This window comes from Bos mutus, chromosome 13 (genome assembly GCF_027580195.1).
Source record: "Bos mutus isolate GX-2022 chromosome 13, NWIPB_WYAK_1.1, whole genome shotgun sequence".
In the NCBI taxonomy this organism is placed as follows: domain Eukaryota; kingdom Metazoa; phylum Chordata; class Mammalia; order Artiodactyla; family Bovidae; genus Bos; species Bos mutus.
Genome location: NC_091629.1, coordinates 66,649,496 through 66,671,350, shown reverse-complemented (window position 1 = coordinate 66,671,350; position 21,855 = coordinate 66,649,496). Strand labels below are relative to the sequence as shown.

The following is a 21,855-nucleotide window of genomic DNA, read 5'->3' as shown; positions in this document are numbered from 1 at the left end:
GGTAGCAAAGGGTCAGACACAACTGAGCGACTTTCCCACACATGGATGCTGTATACACCTTGGAGTTTAGAGATCTGGATTAAGGAAATAAATTTGAGAGTTGTAAGTAAAGAGGCAGTATTTTAAATACAATAATGAAGGTAATGTTGGAAAAAATAATTAAAGCTATAGATGTCATTTATCATAGGTTTACTGGTGGCTCAGACGGTAAAGTGTCTGCCTGCAATGCGGGAGACCTGGATTCGATTCCTGGGTTGGGAAGATCCCCTGGAGAAGGAAATGGCAATCCTCTCCAGCACTCTTGCCTGGAAAATCCCATGAACGGAAGAGCCTGATAGGCTACAGTCCATGGGGTCACAAAGAGTCAGACACGACTGGGCCACTTCACTTCTTCTATGCTCAGCTCTATGGATTGGTTAAAGAGGTGGGACAGATAGGAGATATTTAGTATCAGGGACCTGAAGCCCAGTGGTCTCTATTCCTTGATCGGCTTTTTTAGGGAATGCTGTCTGTGACTGATGCAGTGGCAAGTGACACAGTCCTCTCTCCACCTCTAAGGGGGGTTGAGACAATTGCAAGGCTCCATCCAGAGACCCGCTTTCAAGCTCCAAACTGGGCCCCGCCCCCACGCACTTGCGCACAAAGGCCCGTTCACAGTGGGTGGGGCCTGAGTGAGTTCAAAGGGGCCTAAGTAAGCTGCGAAAGGCGTTGCCAGGTAAAGGAAGCGTTGCCAAGGCCGTGACAGTTGGCCTCTGGGTGGCCCAGCCCAGGCCACGGATCCCGAGTGGAAAGCACGAGCACCGCTGGGCTCGCTTGCAAGCTCCTGGGCGGGGCGCCCCGGCCTCTCAAGGATGGCTGAGCGAGGGTTACCCCTGCGAGCAGGACCCAAGGGTGAGAAGCCCCATTGCGGAGGGATGGGTGCGCCCTCTCCGAAGCCATCCAGGGTCCACCCCTTCTTCTTCAGGGTACCTGAGATTTGTCCGCCTCCCTCCTCTATTTTCTCGTTTCCTCTTTTTATGGAAGGGGCTTTAATTTCAACTCCTCGTGGTTTCCAGGCGGCCCTGTGCCCCCTTTGTCTTTAGGGGTCGCGATTCTGGGGCTCCTTTTTGAGTTCCTCCTGCAGGGCGACCATTTGATCCCCAGTGTTGAGGACACTTTCTCCATCCCAGCCTTCTCTAGGCAGATTTTGCCTTACAGACGTGATTGCTGATTTCTGGCAGGGAAAAAAAAAAAAAGTTTGAGGGACCAGAGAAGTCACATTAGTCACCTTGCAGGGTCCCTGAGAAGAGGGGCTTTATGCTGCAGAGGTACACAGCACACCTGGACGATGGACCACCAAGGCTTGGACTCTGGGAACCAGTTTTGTTGTTCAACTGAACACCAACAACTTTGGGAACTGTGAGAAATTTAGAGGTTATCAAGTGACTTACTAGTTAAAGGGCCCTTCTGCCGTATCCTGCCTTGTCTAGGAACAGAAAAAAATAAAATGGGCAAAAAAATGGGAGATTAGCCTTACTGATGACTCTTGGAGTTTGAAAAGTAAAAGCACTTTTAAAAGCGAGAAGAAGGTGACAGATGTTTGCACAGAAAGGAGTTTGACAGTACATCAAATGCTTCTTCTGTTAGATCTGAGTCTCAGATTGTCAGGGAATTAATATCAGTTGGATTTTTCAATACCCATGTAAATCCTAATACTGTTTAATAAAATCTGATCTTTGCATAGTAGGGAGGCATTGCCATTTCCTGTGTCTCCAGATACAACTTAGTATTACAGAGGTAAAAAGTATTTCATATCAGTTATTTTTTGCTACAGCTATCATTAAAACTTACAAAGTGCTAAAGTTACCAGCAGAATTAGTGCAGTCACTGAATTTCTGAGAATCACTCAAATCTTTAAGGAATTTTAAGTTGATTTTTTCCTATTTTTAGTTTCATTCTGTTTTTAGTAAATAGAAAGCTGTAAGAAGGTTTCACAGGTGGCACAGTGTAAAGACTCCACTTGGCTTTAACATCATAAGCATTCATTGTTACAACTGAAATACAAATTCACTTACAGGATCTACTTTATTAGGTCTGATTTTAATGTATTTCAGCTAATAGAACCATACTGAAATAGAAAAATGAATTCAAGGAATCATGGTGAGAATTCTGGGCACTATTTTCATAAATGACTATAATATATACTGATACATAATAATTATAATATTAAAATGTAATATACATATATAATATGTACTATAAAATATTATTGTTCACTGTTCAGTCACTAAGTCATGTCTGACTCTTTACGCCCTGTGGTTTGCTGCACACCAGGCTTCTCTGTCCTTCTCTATCTCCTGGAGTTTGCTCAAACTCATGTCCATTGAATCGGTGATGACATCCAACCATTTCATCCTTTGTTGCCCCCTTCTCCACCTGCCCTCAATCTTTCCCAGCATCAGGGTCTTTTCCAATGAGTCAGCTCTTCACATCAGGCAGCCAAAGTATTGGAGCTTCAGCTTCAGTCCTTCCAATGAGTATTCAGGGTTGATTTCCTTTAGGATTGATTGACTGGCTTGATCTCCTTGCTGTCCAAAGGGCTCTCAAGAGTCTTCTCCAGCACCACAGTTCGAAAGCATTAATTCTTGGGCATTCAACTTTCTTTATGGTCCAACTCTCACATGCGCACATGACTACTGGAAGAACCATACATAACTTTGACTATATGGACCTTTGTGATGCCTCTGCTTTTTAATACGCTGTCTAGGTTGGTCATAGCTTTTCTTCCAAGAAGCAAGCAATTTTAACTTCAGGCTGCAGTAATTTTGGAGCCCACTAAAATAAAATCTGCCACTGTTTCCATTTTTCACTATCTATTTGCCATGAAGTGATGGGACTGGATGCTATGATCTTGGTTTTTTGAATGTTGAATTTTAACTCAGCTTTTTCACTCTCATTTATATATAATAAATACTAAATGAATGATATTTTTGGGTAATAAGTAGCTGAGAAAACAAGTGCAAGATTATGTCTTTGAAAAATTGGCTATACAAGTTTGATGACTATACAGTTACTTAAATGAGTTGAAAATTTATTTTCAGAAACTGTTTTTATTTAAAATTTTTTTAATATAAATTTATTTATTTTAATTGGAGGCTAATTACTTTACAATATTGTATTGGTTTTGCCATACACTGACATGAATCCACCACGGGTGTACATGTGTTCCCCATCCTGAACCCCCTCTCACCTCCCTCCCCATCCCATCCCTCTGGGTCATCCCAATGCACTAGCCCCGAGTACCCTGTATCATGCTTCGAACCTGGACTGGCGATTCGTTTCACATATGATATTATACATGTTTCAATGCCATTCTCCCAAACCATCCCACCCTTGTCCTCCCCCACAGAGTCCAAAAGACTGTTCTATACATCTGTGTCTCTTTTGCTGTCTCACATACAGGGTTATCATTACCATCTTTATAAATTCCATATATATGCGTTAGTATACTGTATTGGTGTTTTTCTTTCTGGCTTACTTCACTCTGTATAATAGGCTCCAGTTTCATCCACCTCATTAGAACTGATTCAAATGTATTCTTTTTAATGGCTAAGTAATACTCCATTGTGTATATGTACCACAGCTTTCTTATCCATTCATCTGCTGATGGACATCTAGGTTGCTTCCATGTCCTGGCTATTATAAAGTGTTTTTTATATAAGTGCTGCGATGAACATTGGGGTGCATGTGTCTCTTTCAATTCTGGTTTCCTCAGTGTGTATGGCCAGCAGTGGGATTGCTGTGTCATATGGCAGTTCTATTTCCAGTTTTTTAAGGAATCTCCACACTGTTCTCCATAGTGGCTGTACGAGTTTTCATTCCCACCAACAACGTAAGAGGGTTCCCTTTTCTCCACACCTTCTCCAGCATTTATTGCTTGTAGACTTTTGGATCGCAGCCATTCTGACTGGCGTGAAATGGTACCTCATTGTGGTTTTGATTTGCATTTCTCTGATAATGAGCGATGCTGAGCATCTTTTCATGTGTTTGTTAGCTATCTGTATGTCTTCTTTGGAGAAATGTCTGTTTAGTTCCTTGGCCCATTTTTTGATTAGGTCTTTTATTTTTCTGGAATTGAGCTGCAGGAGTTGCTTGTATATTTTTGAGATTAATTCTTTGTCAGTTACTTCGTTTGCTATTATTTTCTCCCATTCTGAAGGCTGTCTTTTCACTGTGCTTATAGTTTCCTTTGTTGTGCAGAAGCTTTTAAGTTTAATTAGGTCCCATTTGTTTATTGTTGCTTTTATTTCCAATACTCTGGGAGGTGGGTCATAGGGGATCCTGCTGTGATTTATGTGGGAGAGTGTTTTGCCTATGTTTTCCTCTAGGAGTTTTATAGTTTCTGGTCTTACGTTTAGATCTTTAATCCATTTTGAGTTTATTTTTGTGTATGGTGTTAGAAAGTGTTCTAGTTTCATTCTTTTACAAGTGGTTGACCAGTTTTCCCAGCACCACTTGTTAAAGAGATTGTCTTTTCTCCATTGTATATTCTTGCCTCCTTTGTCAAAGATAAGGTGCACATAGGTGTGTGGATTTATCTCTGGGCTTTCTATTTTGTTCCATTGATCGATATTTCTGTCTTTGTGCCAGTACCATACTGTCTTGATGACTATGGCTTTGTAGTAGAGCCTGAGGTCAGGTATTTTGATTGCTCCAGTTCCATTCTTCTTTCTCAAGATTGCTTTGGCTATTCAAGGTTTTTTGTATTTCCATACAAATTGTGAAATTATTTGTTCTAGCTCTGTGAAAAATACTGTTTGTAGCTTGATAGGGATTGCATTGAATCTATAGATTGCCTTGGGTAGTATACTCATTTTCACTATATTGATTCTTCCAATCCATGAACATGGTATATTTCTCCATCTATTTGTGTCCTCTTTGATTTATTTCACCAGTGTTTTATAGTTTTCTATATATAGGTCTTTTGTTTCTTTAGGTAGATTTATTCCTAAGTATTTTATTCTTTTTGTTGCAATGGTGAATGGAATTGTTTCCTTAATTTCTCTTTGTTGTCTCATTGTTAGTGTATAGGAATGCAAGGGATTTCTGTGTGTTGATTTTATACCCTGCAAATCTACTATATTTATTGATTAGCTCTAGTAATTTTCTGGTGGAGTCTTTAGGGTTTTCTATGTAGAGGACCATGTCATCTGCAAACAGTGAGAGTTTTACTTCTTCTTTTCCAATCTGGATTCCTTTTATTTCTTTTTCTTCTCTGATGGCTGTGGCCAAAACTTCCAAAACTATGTTGAATAGTAGTGGTGAGAGTGGGCACCCTTGTCTTGTTCCTGACTTTAGGGGAAATGCTTTCAATTTTTCACCACTGAGGATAATGTTTGCTGAGAGATTGTCATATATAGCTTTTATTATGTTGAGGTATGTTCCTTCTATTCCTGCTTTCTGGAGAGTTTTTATCATAAATGGATGTTGAATTTTGTCCAAGGCTTTCTCTGTATCTATTGAGATAATCATATGGTTTTTATTTTTCAATTTGTTAATGTGGTGTGTTACATTGATTGATTTGTGGATATTGAAGAATCCTTGCATCCCTGGGATAAAGCCCACTTGGTCATGATGAATGATCTTTTTAATATATTGTTGGATTCTGTTTGCTAGAATTTTGTTAAGGATTTTTGCATCTATGTTCATCAGTGATATTGGCCTGTAGTTTTCTTTTTTTGTGGCATCTTTGTCAAGTTTTGGTATTAGGGTGATGGTGGCCTCACAGAATGAGTTTGGAAGTTTACCTTCCTCTGCAGTTTTCTGGAAGAGTTTGAGTAGGATAGGTGTTAGCTCTTCTCTAAATTTTTGGTAGAATTCATATGTGAAGCCGTCTGGTCCTGGACTTTTGTTTGCTGGAAGATTTCTGATTACAGTTTCAATTTCCATGCTTGTGATGGGTCTGTTAAGATTTTCTATTTCTTCCTGGTTCAGTTTTGAAAAGTTGTACTTTTCTAATAATTTGTCCATTTCTTCCAAGTTGTCTATTTTATTGGCATATAGTTGCTGATAGTAGTCTCTTATGATCCTTTGTATTTCTATGTTGTCTGTTGTGATCTCCCCATTTCACTTCTAATTTTGTTGATTTGATTTTTCTCCCTTTGTTTCTTGATGAGTCTGGCTAATGGTTTGTCAATTTTATTTATCTTCTCAAAGAACCAGCTTTGTTGATTTTTGCTATGGTCTCTTTTGTTTCTTTTGCATTTATTTCTGCCCTAATTTTTAAGATTTCTTTCCTTCTACTAACCCTGGGGTTCTTCATTTCTTTGTTTTCTAGTTGCTTTAGGTGTAGAGTTAGGTTATTTATTTGACTTTTTTCTTGTTTTTTTGAGGTAAGCCTGTATTGCTATGAAACTTCCCCTTAGCACTGCTTTTGCAGTGTCCCATAGGTTTTGGGTTGTTGTGTTTTCATTTTCATTCATTTCTATGCATATTTTTATTTCTTTATCTCTTCTATGATTTGTTGGTTATTCAGCAGCATGTTGAACTTTTTCTCCTGTAATTGACATCTAATCTTACTGCATTGTGGTCAGAAAAGATGCTTGGAATGATTTCAGTTTTTTTGAATCTACCAAGGCTAGATTTATGGCCCAGGATGTGATCTATCCTGGAGAAGGTTCCGTGTGCACTTGAGAAAAAGGTGAAATTCATTGTTTGGGGGTGAGATGTCCTATAGGTATCAATTAGGTCTAACTGGTCTATTGTATCATTTAAAGTCTGTGTTTCCTTGTTAATTTTCTGTTTAGTTGATCTATCCATAGGTGTGAGTGGGATATTAAAGTCTCCCATTATTATTGTGTTATTGTTAATTTCCCCTTTCATACTTGTTAGCATTTGTCTTACATATTGTGGTGCTCCTATGTTGGGTGCATATATATTTATAATTGTTATATATTCTTCTTGGACTGATCGATCCTTTGATCATTAGGTAGTGGCCTTCTTTGTCTCTTTTCACAGCCTTTGTTTTAAAGTCTATTTTATCTGATATGAGTATTGCTACTCCTGCTTTCTTTTGGTCTCTATTTGTGTGAAATATCTTTTTCCAGCCCACTTTCAGTCTGTATGTGTCCCTTGTTTCGAGGTGGATCTCTTGTAGACAACATATATTGGGGTCTTGTTTTGTATCCATTCAGCCAGTCTTGTCTTTTGGTTGGGGCATTCAACCCATTTACATTTAAGGTAATTATTGATAAGTATGATCCCGTTGCCACTTACTTTATTGTTTGGGGTTTGAGTTTATACACCCTTTCTGTGTTTCCTGTCTAGAGAAGATCCTTTACCATTTGTTGGATAGCTGGTTTGGTGGTGTTGAATTCTCTCAGCTTTTGCTTGTCTGTAAAGCTTTTGATTTCTCCTTCATATTTCTATGAGATCTTTGCTGGGTACAGTAATCTGGGCTGTAGGTTATTTTCTTTCATCACTTTAAGTATGTCCAGCCATTCCCTTCTGGCCTGAAGAGTTTCTATTGAAAGATCAGCTGTTATCCTTATGTGAATCCCCTTGTGTGTTATTTGTTGTTTTTCCCTTGCTGCTTTTAATATTTGTTCTTTGTGTTTGATCTTTGTTAATTTGATTAATATATGTCTTGAGGTGTTTCACCTTGAGTTTATCCTGTTTGTGACTCTCTGGGTTTCTTGGACTTGGGTGATTATTTCCTTCCCCATTTTAGGGAAGTTTTCAACTATTATCTCCTCAAGTATTTTCTCATGGTCTTTCTTTTTGTCTTCTGGGACTCCTATGACTTGAATGTTGGAGCATTTAACATTGTCCCAGAGGTCTCTGATGTTGTCCTCATTTCTTTTAATTCTTTTTTTTCCTCTCTGTTTCCTTTATTTCTACCATTCTATCTTCTACTTCACTTATCCTATCTTATGCCTCCATTATTCTACTGTTGGTTCACTCCAGAATGTTTTTGATCTCATTTATTGCATTATTCACTATATATTGACTCTTTTTTATTTCTTCTAGGTCCCTGCTAAACCTTTCTTGCATCTTCTGGATCCTTGTCTCCAGGCTGTTTATCTGTAACTCCATTTTGTTTTCAAGACTTTGGATCATTTTCACTATCATTATTTGGAATTCTTTATCAGGTAGATAAAGACCAATCTTTTGTTTGGTTTGGTGGGCATTTATCCTGTTCCTTTACCTGCTGGATATTTCTCTGCCTTTTCATCTTGTTTATATTGCTGTGTTTGGGGTGACCTTTCTGTATCCTGGCAGTTTGTGGTTCCTCTTTTTTTTGGAGATTCCTCACTGTGGGTGGAGTTGGACAGGTAGCTTGTCAAGGTTTCCTGGTTAGGGAAGCTTGTGACAGTGTTCTGGTGGGTGGAGCTGGATTTCTTCTCTCTGGAGTGCAATGAAGTGTCTAGTAATGAGTTATGAGATGTCAGTGGGTTTGGTGTGCCTTTGGGAAGCCTGTATATTGAAGCTCAGGGCTATGTTCCTGTGTTGCAGGAGAATTTGTGTGGTATGTCTTTCTCTGGAACTTGTTGGCCCTTGGGGTGGTGCTTGGTTTCAGTGTAGGTATGGAGGTGTTTGATGAGCTCCTATTGATTAATGTTCCCTGGAGTCAGGAATTCTCTGGTGTTCTCAGAATTTGGACTTAAGCCTCCTGCCTCTGGTTTTCAGTCTTATTCTTACAGTAGCCTCAAGACTTCTCCATCTATACAGCACCGATGGTAAAACATCTAGGTTAATGATGAGAAGTTTCTCCACAGTGAGGGACACCTGGAGAGGTACACGGAGTTACATAGGGAAGAGAGGAGAGAGGAGGGAGATAGAGGTGGCCAGGAGGAGAAGAGAGGGAATCGAAAGGGGCGAGAGCAAGCTAGCCAGTAATCACTTCCCTATGTGCTCTCCACAATCTGGACCCCCTCAGAGATGTTCACAGAGTTATACAAAGAGAAGAGAAGAGAGAGGAAGGAGACAGAGGTGGCCAGGAGGATAAAAGGGGGAATCAAAAGGAGAGAGATCTAGGCAGTAATCAGTTCCCTAAGTGTTCTCCACAGCCCAAAACACACGAGATTCACAGAGTTGAGTACAGAAGAGAAGGGGGAGGGAGGAGATAGAGGCAACCTGGTGGAGAAAAAGAAGAGTCCAAAGGGGGAGAGAGCAATCCAGCCAGTAATCTTGCTCCCAAGTAAAAATGGGTACTGAAGATTGGGTTCTTAAAGGTACAAAATTGATAACAAATACCAAAAGCAAAGATTAAAAATCTAGAGTAGAAGTTAGATTCTCAAAAATACAATATTAAAGAAAAAAAACAAAGTCACAGAAATTATAAAACAAAACTATATATATATATATATATATAATATGTTTGCTTTAAAAAATAGGGTCTTTTTTTTGCAAAGTAATAGTAGGTTATAAAAATGAAAATTAAAGGAGTAATAGAGGACTTAAAAAGTAAAAAAAAAAAGTTTTAATTAAAAAATGATAGTAGTAAAAATATATCCAGAACTTTCTCTGGTGGTGTTGTGGACACTGTGGGGTCAGTTCATTTTCAGATAGTTCCTTCAGTTCAGTTCAGTTTAGTTCAGTCGTTCAGTCGTGTCCGACTCTTTGCGACCCCATGAATCGCAGCACGCCAGGCCTCCCTGTCCATCACCAACTCCCGCAGTTCACTCAGACTCACGTCCATCAAGTCAGATGCCATCCAGCCATCTCATCGTCTGTCATCCCCTTCTCCTCCTGCCCAGCTCCCAGCATCAGAGTCTTTTCCAATGAGTCAACTCTTCGCATGAGGTGGCCAAAGTACTGGAGTTTCAGCTTTAGCATCATTCCTTCCAAAGAAATCCCAGGGCTGATCTCCTTCAGAATGGACTGGTTGGATTTCCTTGCAGTCCAAGGGACTCTCAAGTGTCTTCTCCAACACCACAGTTCAAAAGCATCAATTCTTCGGTGCTCAGCCTTCTTCACAGTCCAACTCTCACATCCATACATGACCACAGGAAAAACCATAGCCTTGACTAGATGGACCTTTGTTGGCAAAGTAATGTCTCTGCTTTTGAATATGCTCTCTAGGTTGGTCATAACTTTCCTTCCAAGGAGTAAGTGTCTTTTAATTTCACGGCTGCAGTCACCATCTGCACTGATTTTGGAGCCCAAAAACATAAAGTCTGACACTGTTTCCCCATCTATTTCCCATGAAGTGATGGGACCGGATGGCATGATCTTCGTTTTCTGAATGTTGAGCTTTAAGCCAACTTTTTCACTCTCCACTTTCACTTTCATCAAGAGGCTTTTGAGTTCCTCTTCACTTTCTGCCATAAGGGTGGTGTCATCTGCATATCTGAGGTTATTGATAGTTCCTTGACCCAGCTTGTACTTTCAAGATCTATAGGCCCTTTCCTACGTAGTCGTTGCTAATTGCAGGGTTTTAATCTATTGCACCTGTCACTTCCAAAGTGATTCCCTCTGTTCATTTTAGCTTCTTCTGTTTGCTGGCCTCTTCAGTGTCTAATTTCCGCCCTGACACAAGGGGGTGGTGGTGGTCACTTATTTAGGCTCACTTGTTCAGTCGTGCTGCAGGGAGAGAGGAACACTGCAAACAAATACCACTGGCATGTGTGGGGAGTGCTCACAATGTCTCGGCCACACTGGGTTTGCCCCCGCTCATAGCATGTGTGCTTTTCCAGTCTATACTGTTCAGGCTCTAGGTTGCTCTGCTGGGAACTGTCTGAGGCAGGCCCTGGGTTGCATGCACTTTCCAGGTCTAAGCTGCTCAGAAATAGGTTCTTGGGTACTCCACAAAGGCGCAGACTTGGTTGGGCCTTCATTTTGTGTCCTTCCCAGGTCCGAGCAGCTCAGGTAACCAGGTGCTTGGCGAGCGCAGTCGCCCCAGTTGGGGGCTTTGACTTATTGCCTCCCGCATCCCTGCTGCTCAGTTTTCTGGGTGTACAACTGGCGCGCCTTCTCAGGTGTGCCATGTGTCTCTTCTGGGGAGCTGATCTCTGGCTGTGACCCTCCCAGTGGATGTTGACTATCCAGAATCCCAAGAAGTCTTGGTTAGCAACGAAGCCTGCTTGTAGGTTGGTAGATGATGCCTCTCTGGGGCCACGATTGCCCTCTTCCGGCTCTGGCTGCCCTCGCCTGCTTGTCTCCGGTGGGGGATGGGCTGGTCCACAGTGGGCTAGCTCTGCTCAGTCCTTTGTTCTGTGAGCAGGCCTGGCGGTGTCTTAGGTTAGGGCTTTTCAAGGGATAGCTATCCCACAGTTTGGGTTGCTATTTCTAGTTAGTTCTCTCAGATTGCCCTTGGGGCACTCAGGCCCGGTCCTTACCCTAAGCGATGCAGCCCCCGCCCGCCTGTCCAGTCCACACTTGCTAGTGGCAGATGCAGGTGTCTGCGCTGCTTCTCTGCTGGTAGTTGCTGTTAGGCACGTAATCTGTGGGTTTTAATTATTTATTTATTTTTCCTTCCGGTTATGTTGCCCTCTGAGGTTCCAAGGCTCGCCACAGACTCCCCGGTGAGAATGTTTACTGGTGTTTGGAAACTTCTCTCTTTTTTAAGACTCCCTTCCTGGACGGATCTCCGTTCCTACCTCTTTTGTCTCTCTTTTTATCTTTTATATTTTTTCCTACCTCCTTTCGAAGACAATGGACTGCCTTTCTGGGTGCCTAATGTCCTCTGCCAGCATTCAGAAGTTGTTTTGTGGAAATTGCTCAGCGTTCAAATGTTCTTTCGATGAATTGTGGGGGAGAAAGTGGTCTCCCCCTTCCTATTCCTCCGCCATCTTAGCTGTCTTGCTCCTAAGTTGTTTTAAAATCAGTGATCTCAGTACCAGGACAGAGAGATAGCTTTTACCAACTGCACAGATAGTCCATCTTCTCACACCAGAGCACAGTGACCTGAGTTACTGGCCTGCAGTGAGTGGCATGTTTCTGAACAGTTAAGAAAAGAAAAAGGAGGAAACCATTGCTTCCCCATAAGAAGAAAAGGAAGACTGATCTTACATTCCCTTTTTAGGGAAAAAGAGGGAGGTAAAATTTTGAATATGATTAAATGAAATGATGGGAGGATACTTTGGCAATCTCCTGAGCAGTTAAAAATAAGAGAGTGAGGGGTGGCTTCCCTGGTGGCTCAGTGGTAAGAATCCACTTGTCAGTACAGGAGACACAGGTTCAATCCCTAATCTGGGAAGATTCCATGTGCCTTGGAGCAGCTAAGCTGGTGTACCACAGCTATTGAGTCACCTGGGAGCCACAATTACTAAACCTATGTGCTGCAGCTACTGAAGCCTGTACACCCTAGAGACCACGCTCTACAATAAAAGATGACACAGCAATGAGAAGCCTGCACTGCAACGAGAGAAGAGCCTGCTCAGCAAAGAAGACCTAGCACAGCCAAAAACATAAATAAATAAAATTAAAAACAAAAGTAAGAAAAGGATTTCAGAAATGTGTAAACTATTACTTGAAATGCCAGAATCAGTCTGCACCATTTAAGACATCACTCCAGGACTGACTTTATTTCCAAAATAGAAGATGAATCCTTCTTACTTTTTGAATTGAATGTTTAAAAAGCTAACATATTTAATGGGATTCTTAACTCTAATTTTTTAAAAATCTAGTTTTGTTCATTCTTAAAGGGGTTTCCCAAACTGTCACTACTGTGTTATGTAATAAACTTTTTTTTTTAACATCCTTCAGAAATACTTAGTAAGAAGACCTGTGTAGCCATGGCTAATTCTGACGTGAAACCAAAATCAATAAGTCGTGCCAAAAAATGGTCAGAAGAGATAGAAAATCTGTACAGATTTCAACAAGCAGGATATCGAGATGAAATTGAATATAAACAAGTGAAGCAAGTTTCTATGGTAAGATTTATGCCTCTACAAATCTGAACTCCAAATGAATTTGTTAGAGGGTGAAAAGCACTAAAAAATAAAAACAAACAGAAAACCCATCACCAATAAAGCACTAGAGAATACTGAAAGGGAATTCTACCCCAACCCCCTGATTTTATTGATAAAGAGACTAAGGTTCAGAAGAATGATTTTCAGGTAGACTGCAGCAAGAGGTCTCAGCACAGAAACATTAAGAATTTTCTAGCTTTTACTGAGCAACTGTGCTGTGCCAGACAAATCCTTTATGGTAGGCCATAAAAGCCTGAGTCTCTTTCTCTCACTATGGTGAGGGTTCTGATAAGATAAATTCTCTTATCAGATATTCAGTTTTTTTCCTTTCTGTATTTTTTTATTTCAACTGCAAATTATATGCTTAGTCACTCAGTCATATCTGACTCTTTGCAACCCCATGGACTGTAGCCTGCCAGCCTTTCTGTCCATGGTGATTCTCTAGGCAAGAATACTGGAGTAGGTTGCCATGCCCTCCTCGAGGGGATCTTCCCAATCCAGGGATCAAACTGGTTCTCTTGCATTGCAGGTGGACTCTTTATCAGTTGACCTACCAAATTCTGTCTTAAGCAACAAAATCTCCTGACTTTGGCTGTATACTCCAGGCTTTCTTGAGAGAGTGGAGACATGGTTTTGCTTTTCAAAGACTAGACAAAATCTAGATATGGCCCTAATTTATTATGTGTTTTTAAAAATTCATTTATTCTACTGAATATGGGGAGACTGAGTTTTGAGGAATATTATAGAATATGATATAGTATTCATAAATGTATATTAGGTTTTAGAGTTGATATTACCACAAAGTGTTTATTATTGTTTATTTTCAAATTGTTTTATTATTATTAACTATTTTTCGAGACTCATTCATGGGCAGGTTTTTCAGATCCCCTTATTCTTTTTCTTTCTTCATTCTACTTGTTGATCTCCACTCCACATTTCCTAAAAAACTAGACAGAAAAAAATGATGAAGGCAACACAGAGCTAAAGTGTAATAGACTCTTTTGTTTAATGGATATTAACTTAATAGAGAGTATTAGCAGTGGTGAGGTATAAAATTTAAAATACTGATCAAATGAGGATTTGACTGATGACTGTGACCTTCCCATATCCTTTTTTTTTTCAATTCTAGTAGCATTTTACACTTTGGTCCACATTACCAAAAGGGAGTTTTCATTACTTTATTATCTGTGGCTTTTAAATAGGCAAAACACAAGCATTAACATTTTACTGCAGGTCAGAAATAAGCTCCATATACCTTGCCTTCACACTGGGATGCCTGCCCCTGAAAGGTAAATAAGACCCAGGGACCTACAGGCACTCCCGCACCTACACCACCATTCCAGAAACTGTTGGGACTGAGCTCAGAGATATCAGATTTAAGGGAACACAAAGAACACCTTTAAAGAGGAAGTCCCCGAAAAGCACCTGAGGGATTTGTGTGTGTATGTGTGTATAATGAAGGGAAGAACACCTTTATCCATTGAATGACTTGACAATTACAGAGACGTTTTGTATTTCACTTCTGTGTATATTTTTTTTGGGTGCCTGCCTTGTACCAGTTTCTGTGCCAGAAGCTTTAAAAAGATAAACATAAAATCAAGTGCCTGACCTCAGGAAATTTAGTGGGTAAGTGGAAAGAGTACAGACTGTGAAATCAGTCTGCCCAGGCTTTACATCCTGGCTCTCCTCCTTAGCTGTGTAATCCTGAACAAGGTTAATGCTTACCTTGCCGAGCTCAAGTGTAAAAGGGCCTGCTTTAGAAAAATGTCTCAGAAATTAAATGAAATCAAGCATTGGAAATACCTGATTTTGTGGTGCTCATTCATTAATTGAGTGAATGGTGTTTGGTGAATGATAGCTCTTATTATTCTTGTATCTTGGAGTGGAAGTTTAAGAGTGACAAATAGTGAAAACCTACGTGAGTGAAAATATACGCCTCCCCAAAAAATTAGAGGAAGATAAAAATTTCTTCCTTTAGAGACAATCTTCCAAAGGGCTTTGTTCCTCAAGAGTCACTTGCAGTGGGCTGTAGAGAATGGACAGGATGATACCCAAAGGCTTCCTTTGATTGGCAGTGGTCTGAAGGGCTTGGGTGATGGTCTTTGTTCTTATCTGAAGTACATGTCCTTATAGACACTATCAGTACTGACTGATTTCCTGCCCAAGGAGAGCTGACTTGAAGACTATATTAACCCTCCAACCCCATCCCCACCACCACTCTCTAAGGAATGAAGTTTTCCTAGGTTGAATGGGAGTGATGGGTAGAAAACCAAGAAGGAAAAATTATGAAACAGCAAAGGGTTATAGAAGGGGAAAAAAGCCTAGAGGTTGATGAGACAAAACCAATATAGCTACTTGGAGGCCCCTCCTGATTTCCAGGGACAAGGTAGCTGGAAGCAGGACCTTGGTCCTTGTCTTCCTTGAAGAAAAATTCAGCAGAGAGACTGTGAAGCACATAAAGTGTTTATTGGAAGCGAAGAACCTGTAGAGGAACACCCAGGCGGGCTCAGAGTGAGCTGTACCCAATAGGGGTGGCTTAGATCGCTGATATGGGGGCACTCGCCTGGGTTATCTCTGACTAGCCACCTTGTTTGTGCCCACATTTGGTCTGACTCAAGGTCCTTCGTGGTAGATGTGTGTGCATCTCTCACCCAAGATGGATTCCAGTGCAAAGATGTCTGGGAGGTTGGCAGGACATACTGTGAGCTGGTGGCTCCTCCCTCTTTTGTCTCCTTCTGAGACTGATGACCTCCTCTGTACATGCGTCCAGCTGGGAAATCCCCTTGACCACAAGACTGAGAAAAATGGCGTCGCTTTGTCTTCTGCCCCAGTCAGGGCTGTCGTCCTGCTGGTCTTACCTCAAAGTGTCAGCGGGAGAAGTGGCCACAGCTGCTCAGCCTGGGCCCATCTGTCTCCTTCCTCACTCCACATGAAGTGCAGTGGGTAATTCTAAAGCAGTGGCAGTCTACCGCTTCACTGAATGAGGTGGTTGGGGGACCCTAGTAAATGAGAGAACCTGCTGTTGGCCTCAAGAGAAAGAGAGCGGCAATGATGTCTTGAGAACTTCTTTCTTTCTCCACTGAGGGTAATGTAAACCACGAAGTCAAGCAGGCTTGACCTAAGTGATGGAAAACATTGCTTTTCTCTGTGATGTACCTGTCAGAGAGCCTGCCAGGGTTCATTGGATAGGCTGCTACCCATTCTTGCTAACTCCTAAATAAATAAGATGACAGGAGAAAGCAAAAATACATTGTTAGAAAATAAAAGATGTATATTTATTTATATTCATGGAGCTTTTGTACTCCAGTTTGGAAGTTGTGATTTATAAGTCTGGAGAATGAGTGGCTGCCAGTAGAGATGATGTTGAAGAACAAGACTTGGTTTTGAATGCCATGAACACAAAATCCAAATAATTGGGTTTTGACAGTGATGGAGTAGACATCACACCATCCAGAAGCAACATCTCTAACCAGAGCAGAAATGCACTGGCCTGAGCAAGAAGGTATAATGTGAATTCACAGAGGAAGGGAAAAAAAAAGGTCCAAACTGAATCAAGCCAAACAATCAAGTAAGCAAACCAATATGGCAAATGAGAAAGACTAAAGTGGAGAAGCTAAGAAGAGGTTGCTGAAGACTCTGTTCATGATCTCAGATTTCTATGAAAATGAGCTTCAAGGTGTGCATGTGAAATATGGACATGAAATACACATTCACCTTTAGAGACATTCAGTCTAGCTTCTTCCTGTTGCCTGGGCCTAGCCCTAATTCCCTCCTTAGGTATTATTTTCAGAAGTTAGTAAGTAATAATGCCTAAAATCATTTGTATATATAAGAATAAAGTTTAGATTATTCTGAATGTTTTATCTTGGCTGCAGAGTAGAAACTTAAATCTAGAAATTGGGATCTAGGGAGAAGCTTTGAACTAGTCGTCCTTCAGTATAAGGTTACAATGTACGACAAGTGTGTTGTGTGTGTGTCTATGTGTCTACAAGTGTAAGACATCACTAAGAGCTCTGTTTGGTGTGACTTGCACTTTTAAATGTTTGATAGTGAACAATTATATGGAAGGACCATTACAATATTTGTGTTTTGGTTTTGGATGTACAGGTAGATCGTTGGCCAGAGACAGGATATGTGAAGAAGCTTCAGAGAAGGGACAATACTTTCTATTACTACAACAAACAGAGGGAGTGCGATGACAAGGAAGTCCACAAAGTGAAAATTTATGCTTACTAGCCTTTCTTCTCAGTATTACTTGTCGTGATCTTTTTAAAAAATCCGTTGTTTCATTTGACATCATGTAAGTGTCACTTTACAAAATACCCCCAAGTGCAGACTCCGATGGAATGTTTTGAGACACCAAAAGTTGGTCTCTGGTAATCATCTCCTTTTGTTCTAAAATATAACTGCAGTAGCATGCCACTGATGCCCGCCTCAGTCTGGTTCTTCCTGTTTTAACTGTGGTAATGTTAACAGCTGTGCAGGGGAAGAGAAAGCCCCCCCGCCCCAGGAAACCACTCAAGTGGTTGTGTAGAGGTTAGGCCCACCCCCAGCCCCCCAGCCTTTACCACTTCACTAGACCATCACTTTGAACTGCCAGATCTGCATTTTGTGGCCTGGGAGCTTTCTCTTGCCTCTAGATTCCTTTGCTTTTCACTGAATTGCCAAGAAATGATGGTCCCTGAGGCAGACAGGTGCCAGCCACCTGCTTCCTCTAGAGGAACGTTAATCTCCTGAGGTTAATCTCCAGTCACATGCCACAGTAGCTCACTGGATGACATAGGCAATTGGTTATCTCCCTTCCTCACCCCTTCTCCCACTGCCCTGCTGGTCCTCTTCCTCTGAGTCACTTCCTTGGACTTGAAACCTTGTCCTGGGTCAGCTTCTGGGTCACCCTTGAATCACCACCACAGAAAGTATGTTCCAGTGCTTCCTTTAATCACTGCAGAAATAGCCCAAGTACAAGGAAGGCTATTATCCTGGGAGACTTAAGAAGTGCCCCCAGATCAGTGAGTCCTGAGGACTTTGAATTTAAATAGATGAAAGATAGCCTTTTATTGTAAATTTTTGTCACTGGGCTTCCCTAGTGGCTCAGATGGTAAAGAATCCACCTGAAATGCAGGACACCTGCGTTCAATTCTGGGGTTGGGAAGATACCCTGAAGCGGGGCATGGCAACCCACTCCAGTATTCTTGCCTGGGATCCCCTGGACAGAGGAGCCTGGTGGGCTACAGTCCATGGGGTTGGGAAAGAGTCAGACACAAATAAAGCAACAGCATGCATGCATGCACAAGACTTTTTATTTGTCCCCATTGATAAGTTCTGACCATTAAATAGATTTCACGTCATGAGCTTGATAGCTTATGGGTGAACGATGTTGGATACGTTGGATCTCTGAAGAATAAGATTTAGCTTGGGACCAGGGACCAGGCTTGATCACTCAAGAGCTTATATGTAGCAGTTTTCTTAAAGTATAAAAAGGGACAGAGAAAGCTTCTGATGTAGACATCAGAAGAGGGGCGGAGAGTGGCCCCCTTGCTAGTCTTAGCAAGGGAGCTATATACTTTTTCAGTTGGTTATTACAGTAATGAAAAGAATGTCTCAAGGTTTAAAGGTCTTATCAGACCCACTCCCATAATATACATTTTATGATGACAGAATTAGTCAGAAGGTTCTCAAGAAGGAGAAACATGTCCTCAAGCAGGATACAATGTTATATTAACTATGACAAAGCAATGTAGAAAAAAAATGTGTCCTTATCTCCTCCTTGGGGACCCCAGACTTCTTATCAACCAACCCAGGAACTGACTCTCTCTCAAGCTCATATTTATCAATTCATTCAACTCCAGGTCCCCTTTCGCAGAACTATGTTTCCTCATGAAGCTCCATTAGTTTTCCTCAAAGTTGTGCCTTTTCAGAACAGATACATGATGGAAAGGATAAACAGACTAGCAAGCCTCTTGTATGCCTCTCACATGCTGCCTGGTGTCATCTTATTTACCACTTGTTTCAAGTCATGTTTCTGTACCTCTCTGGTCAGGATCACAGTCTATCATTTTCCAGATTTGACAGACCACTAGGTGCTGAGCATAGGAGGTCTTCTGAACCTGATAATGCTTTTTAAAAAATTTACCATGGTAGAATAATTGACCCCAAAGACAGCCACATCCTTAACCCTGGAACCTGTGGGTATGGCACCTTACCTGGCTAAAGAAACCCTGCAGATGTGATTAAAAAGAGAACTTGATATAGGGACATTAACCTGGAAAACCTCAGCAGACCCCATGAAATCACCCAGGTCCTTAAAGAGGGCAGCAGGCAAGTCAGAGTCAGAGGAGATGCGATGAAAGAAGCAGAGGTCTGAGAGAGGTAAGGCAGAAGCCAAAAGCCCCCCAAAACCACATAAAGCCCCTAGAAACTAGAAAAGGCCAAAAATTGATTCTCTCCTCCTAGAGTCTCCAAAAGAAACACAGCTCTGCAAACCACTTGGTTTTGCCAAATAAGACCCCTTTTAGACTTCTGGTTTCTAGTCCTGTAAGAGAATAAACTCATGTTGTTCTACACACCAGTTTATGGTGATTTATTACAGCAGCATCAGGAAACAGACACTGACACAGCATAGAAAAAGCCAGTAACATCCATAGTCTTGAACCACCCATGGCCTGCCATTTCTGATATTTTGCTTCAGGTTAAGGTTCAATCCAAGGGGGACTTCCCTGGTGGTCCAGGTGTTAAGGCTCTACCTTGCAATGTAGGGGTCGTGGGTTCAATCCCTGGTTGGAGAACTAAGATCCCACATGACTTCAAAAAGTTTGGAGTGAGGCCAGACTTAAAAAAAAAATTCAATCCAAAGAAGTTGCTCAGGCAGTTTTTGTCTGGAATCCTCTTAGTAATTAGCTTGAAGGTTCTAACTGCTACAGGACCTCTGCAGCAAGACTCACTTCACAAACATGGCCCTAGGGACTATGACATGCAGTTTTGGTTCACAGAGTCCACATGACTGGCACTTTGTGCATATGCCTTATGGTAAGCTCAAGATGGTGCCAATCTTCCTTAACAAATGCAAAAGCCACTTTCTTCTTGGCCGCTCTTCATAAGTGCTGGTGCCAGCTTACCATCACGGTGCTAGAGAGCCGCGTTCACAATTACTCGTAGTAGGGTACCTGTTCTGTAGTGGGACTCGGCCCATACGCCTTGGTCCGTGGTGGAAACTGCCTCCCTGGCAAGACAAGCCCAGTCCTGTTCCATGATGGACAGTGGGGAATAGCTGTTCTAACACACAATTGCCAGTTTCAGCCTGAAGCCGCAAGAGGGCCAGACGGTGTGGCTGTGATCCAGCATCTCCGGTAGAAATGAGCACTGTCAGGGGATCTTTCTCTCTTGGGAACCACAGGCCTGTTTGGTTTCTGCCATTAAATTGTACTCGATGATGCCTGTCAAGAAGCTGCTGATTGGAATATTACTCAGCCATAAAAGGGAACAAACTTGGGTCATTTAAAATACTTAGTAACCCTGTGTACGAGACAGCAAAAGAGACACTGATGTATAGATCAGTCTTGTGGATTCTGGGAGAGGGAGAGGGTGGGGAAATTTGGGAGAATGGCATTGAAACATGTGTAATATCATGTATGAGACGAGTCGCCAGTCCAGGTTCAATGCACGATGCTGGATGCTTGGGGCTGGTGCACTGGGACGGCCCAGAGGGAGGGTATGGGGAGGGAGGAGGGAGGGGGTTCAGGATGGGGAGCACGGGTATACCTGTGACGGATTCATTTCGATGTTGGGCAAAACTAATATAATTTTGTAAAGTTTAAAAATAAAATAAAATTTAAAAAAATGTGACTGAGGTGGGGAATAAAAAGTTCAAAAGCTTAAAATAAAATAAAATACTTAGTAGTAGAGTATGAATTTAAGGTTTTCAGGCTTTTTTGTGGCATTATGTTGGTTGAACACTAGGCCAACTGACTTGTTTCTCAGGACCAATATCACATGTGGCTCAGTGGTAAAGAATCCACCTGCAATGCAGATGATGCAAGGAGACTTGGATTTGGTCCCTGGGTCAGGAAGATCCTCTGGAGAAGAAAATGGCAACCCACTTCAGTATACTTGCCTGGAAAATCCATGGACAGAGGAGTCTGGTGGGCTACAGTCCTAGGGTGGCAAAGAGTCAGACACAACTTAGTGGCTAAACAACAGCAGTGGGAATCTGCTGTATAAAACAGGGAGCCCAGCCTGGTGTCTTGTGATGATCTGGAGGGGTGGTATTGGGGAGGGGAAGGAGGCTCAAAAGGGAGGGGTTGTATATATATATAATCATGACTCATTTGCATTGTTGTTTGGCAGAAACCAGCATACTGTAAATCAACTATCCTCCAATCAAAAAATAAATAAAGAGAAAAACAAATACCATATATTAATATTAACACATAAAGGTGGAATCTAGAAAAATGGTACAGATGAACCTATTTCCAGGGCAGGAACAGAGACACAGACATAGAGAATGGACACGTGGCCATGGTAGGGGAAGGGGAGGGTGGGATGAATTGATAGACTGGGATTGACATTTGGACACTGCCATGCATAAATAGATAGCTAGTAAGCTGATGACAGCACAGGGAGCTCAGCCCAGTGTTGTGTGGCAACCTAGAGGGATTGGGATGGGGGGATGGTGAGAGGGAGGGTGAAAGAGGGAGGGGATATATGTATACATATAGCTGATTTACTTTGTTGTACAGCAGAAACCAACACAACATTGTAAAGCAACTATCCTCCAATAAAAATAAAGTTTTAAAAATGAAAGAGCACACATGGATGAGTTACAGTATGAAATGTACTTCTTCCTGACCTATGTGTCAAGTCAAAAATGCTGAAAACCACTGCTTGGGCCCAGTCAGCCACACTCCAATTTTAATCAGGGTCCTCCAGAGAGATCACCATCTGGGGCCCAGATTCCCAGACATGC

The 21,855-nt window shown here is 41.6% G+C and overlaps 1 protein-coding gene across 1 annotated transcript; it reads left to right on the top strand.

Moving 5' to 3' along the window:
* Positions 1-710: 710 nt before the first annotated feature.
* MEIG1 (meiosis/spermiogenesis associated 1) lies at positions 711-17,234 on the top strand. Its single transcript, XM_070382135.1, has 3 exons — positions 711-891; positions 12,688-12,854; positions 17,001-17,234. Exons 1-3 carry the CDS (start codon positions 852-854, stop codon positions 17,127-17,129), a joined length of 336 nt encoding a protein of 111 aa, XP_070238236.1. The 5' UTR covers positions 711-851; the 3' UTR covers positions 17,130-17,234.
* The last annotated feature ends 4,621 nt before the right edge of the window (positions 17,235-21,855 follow it).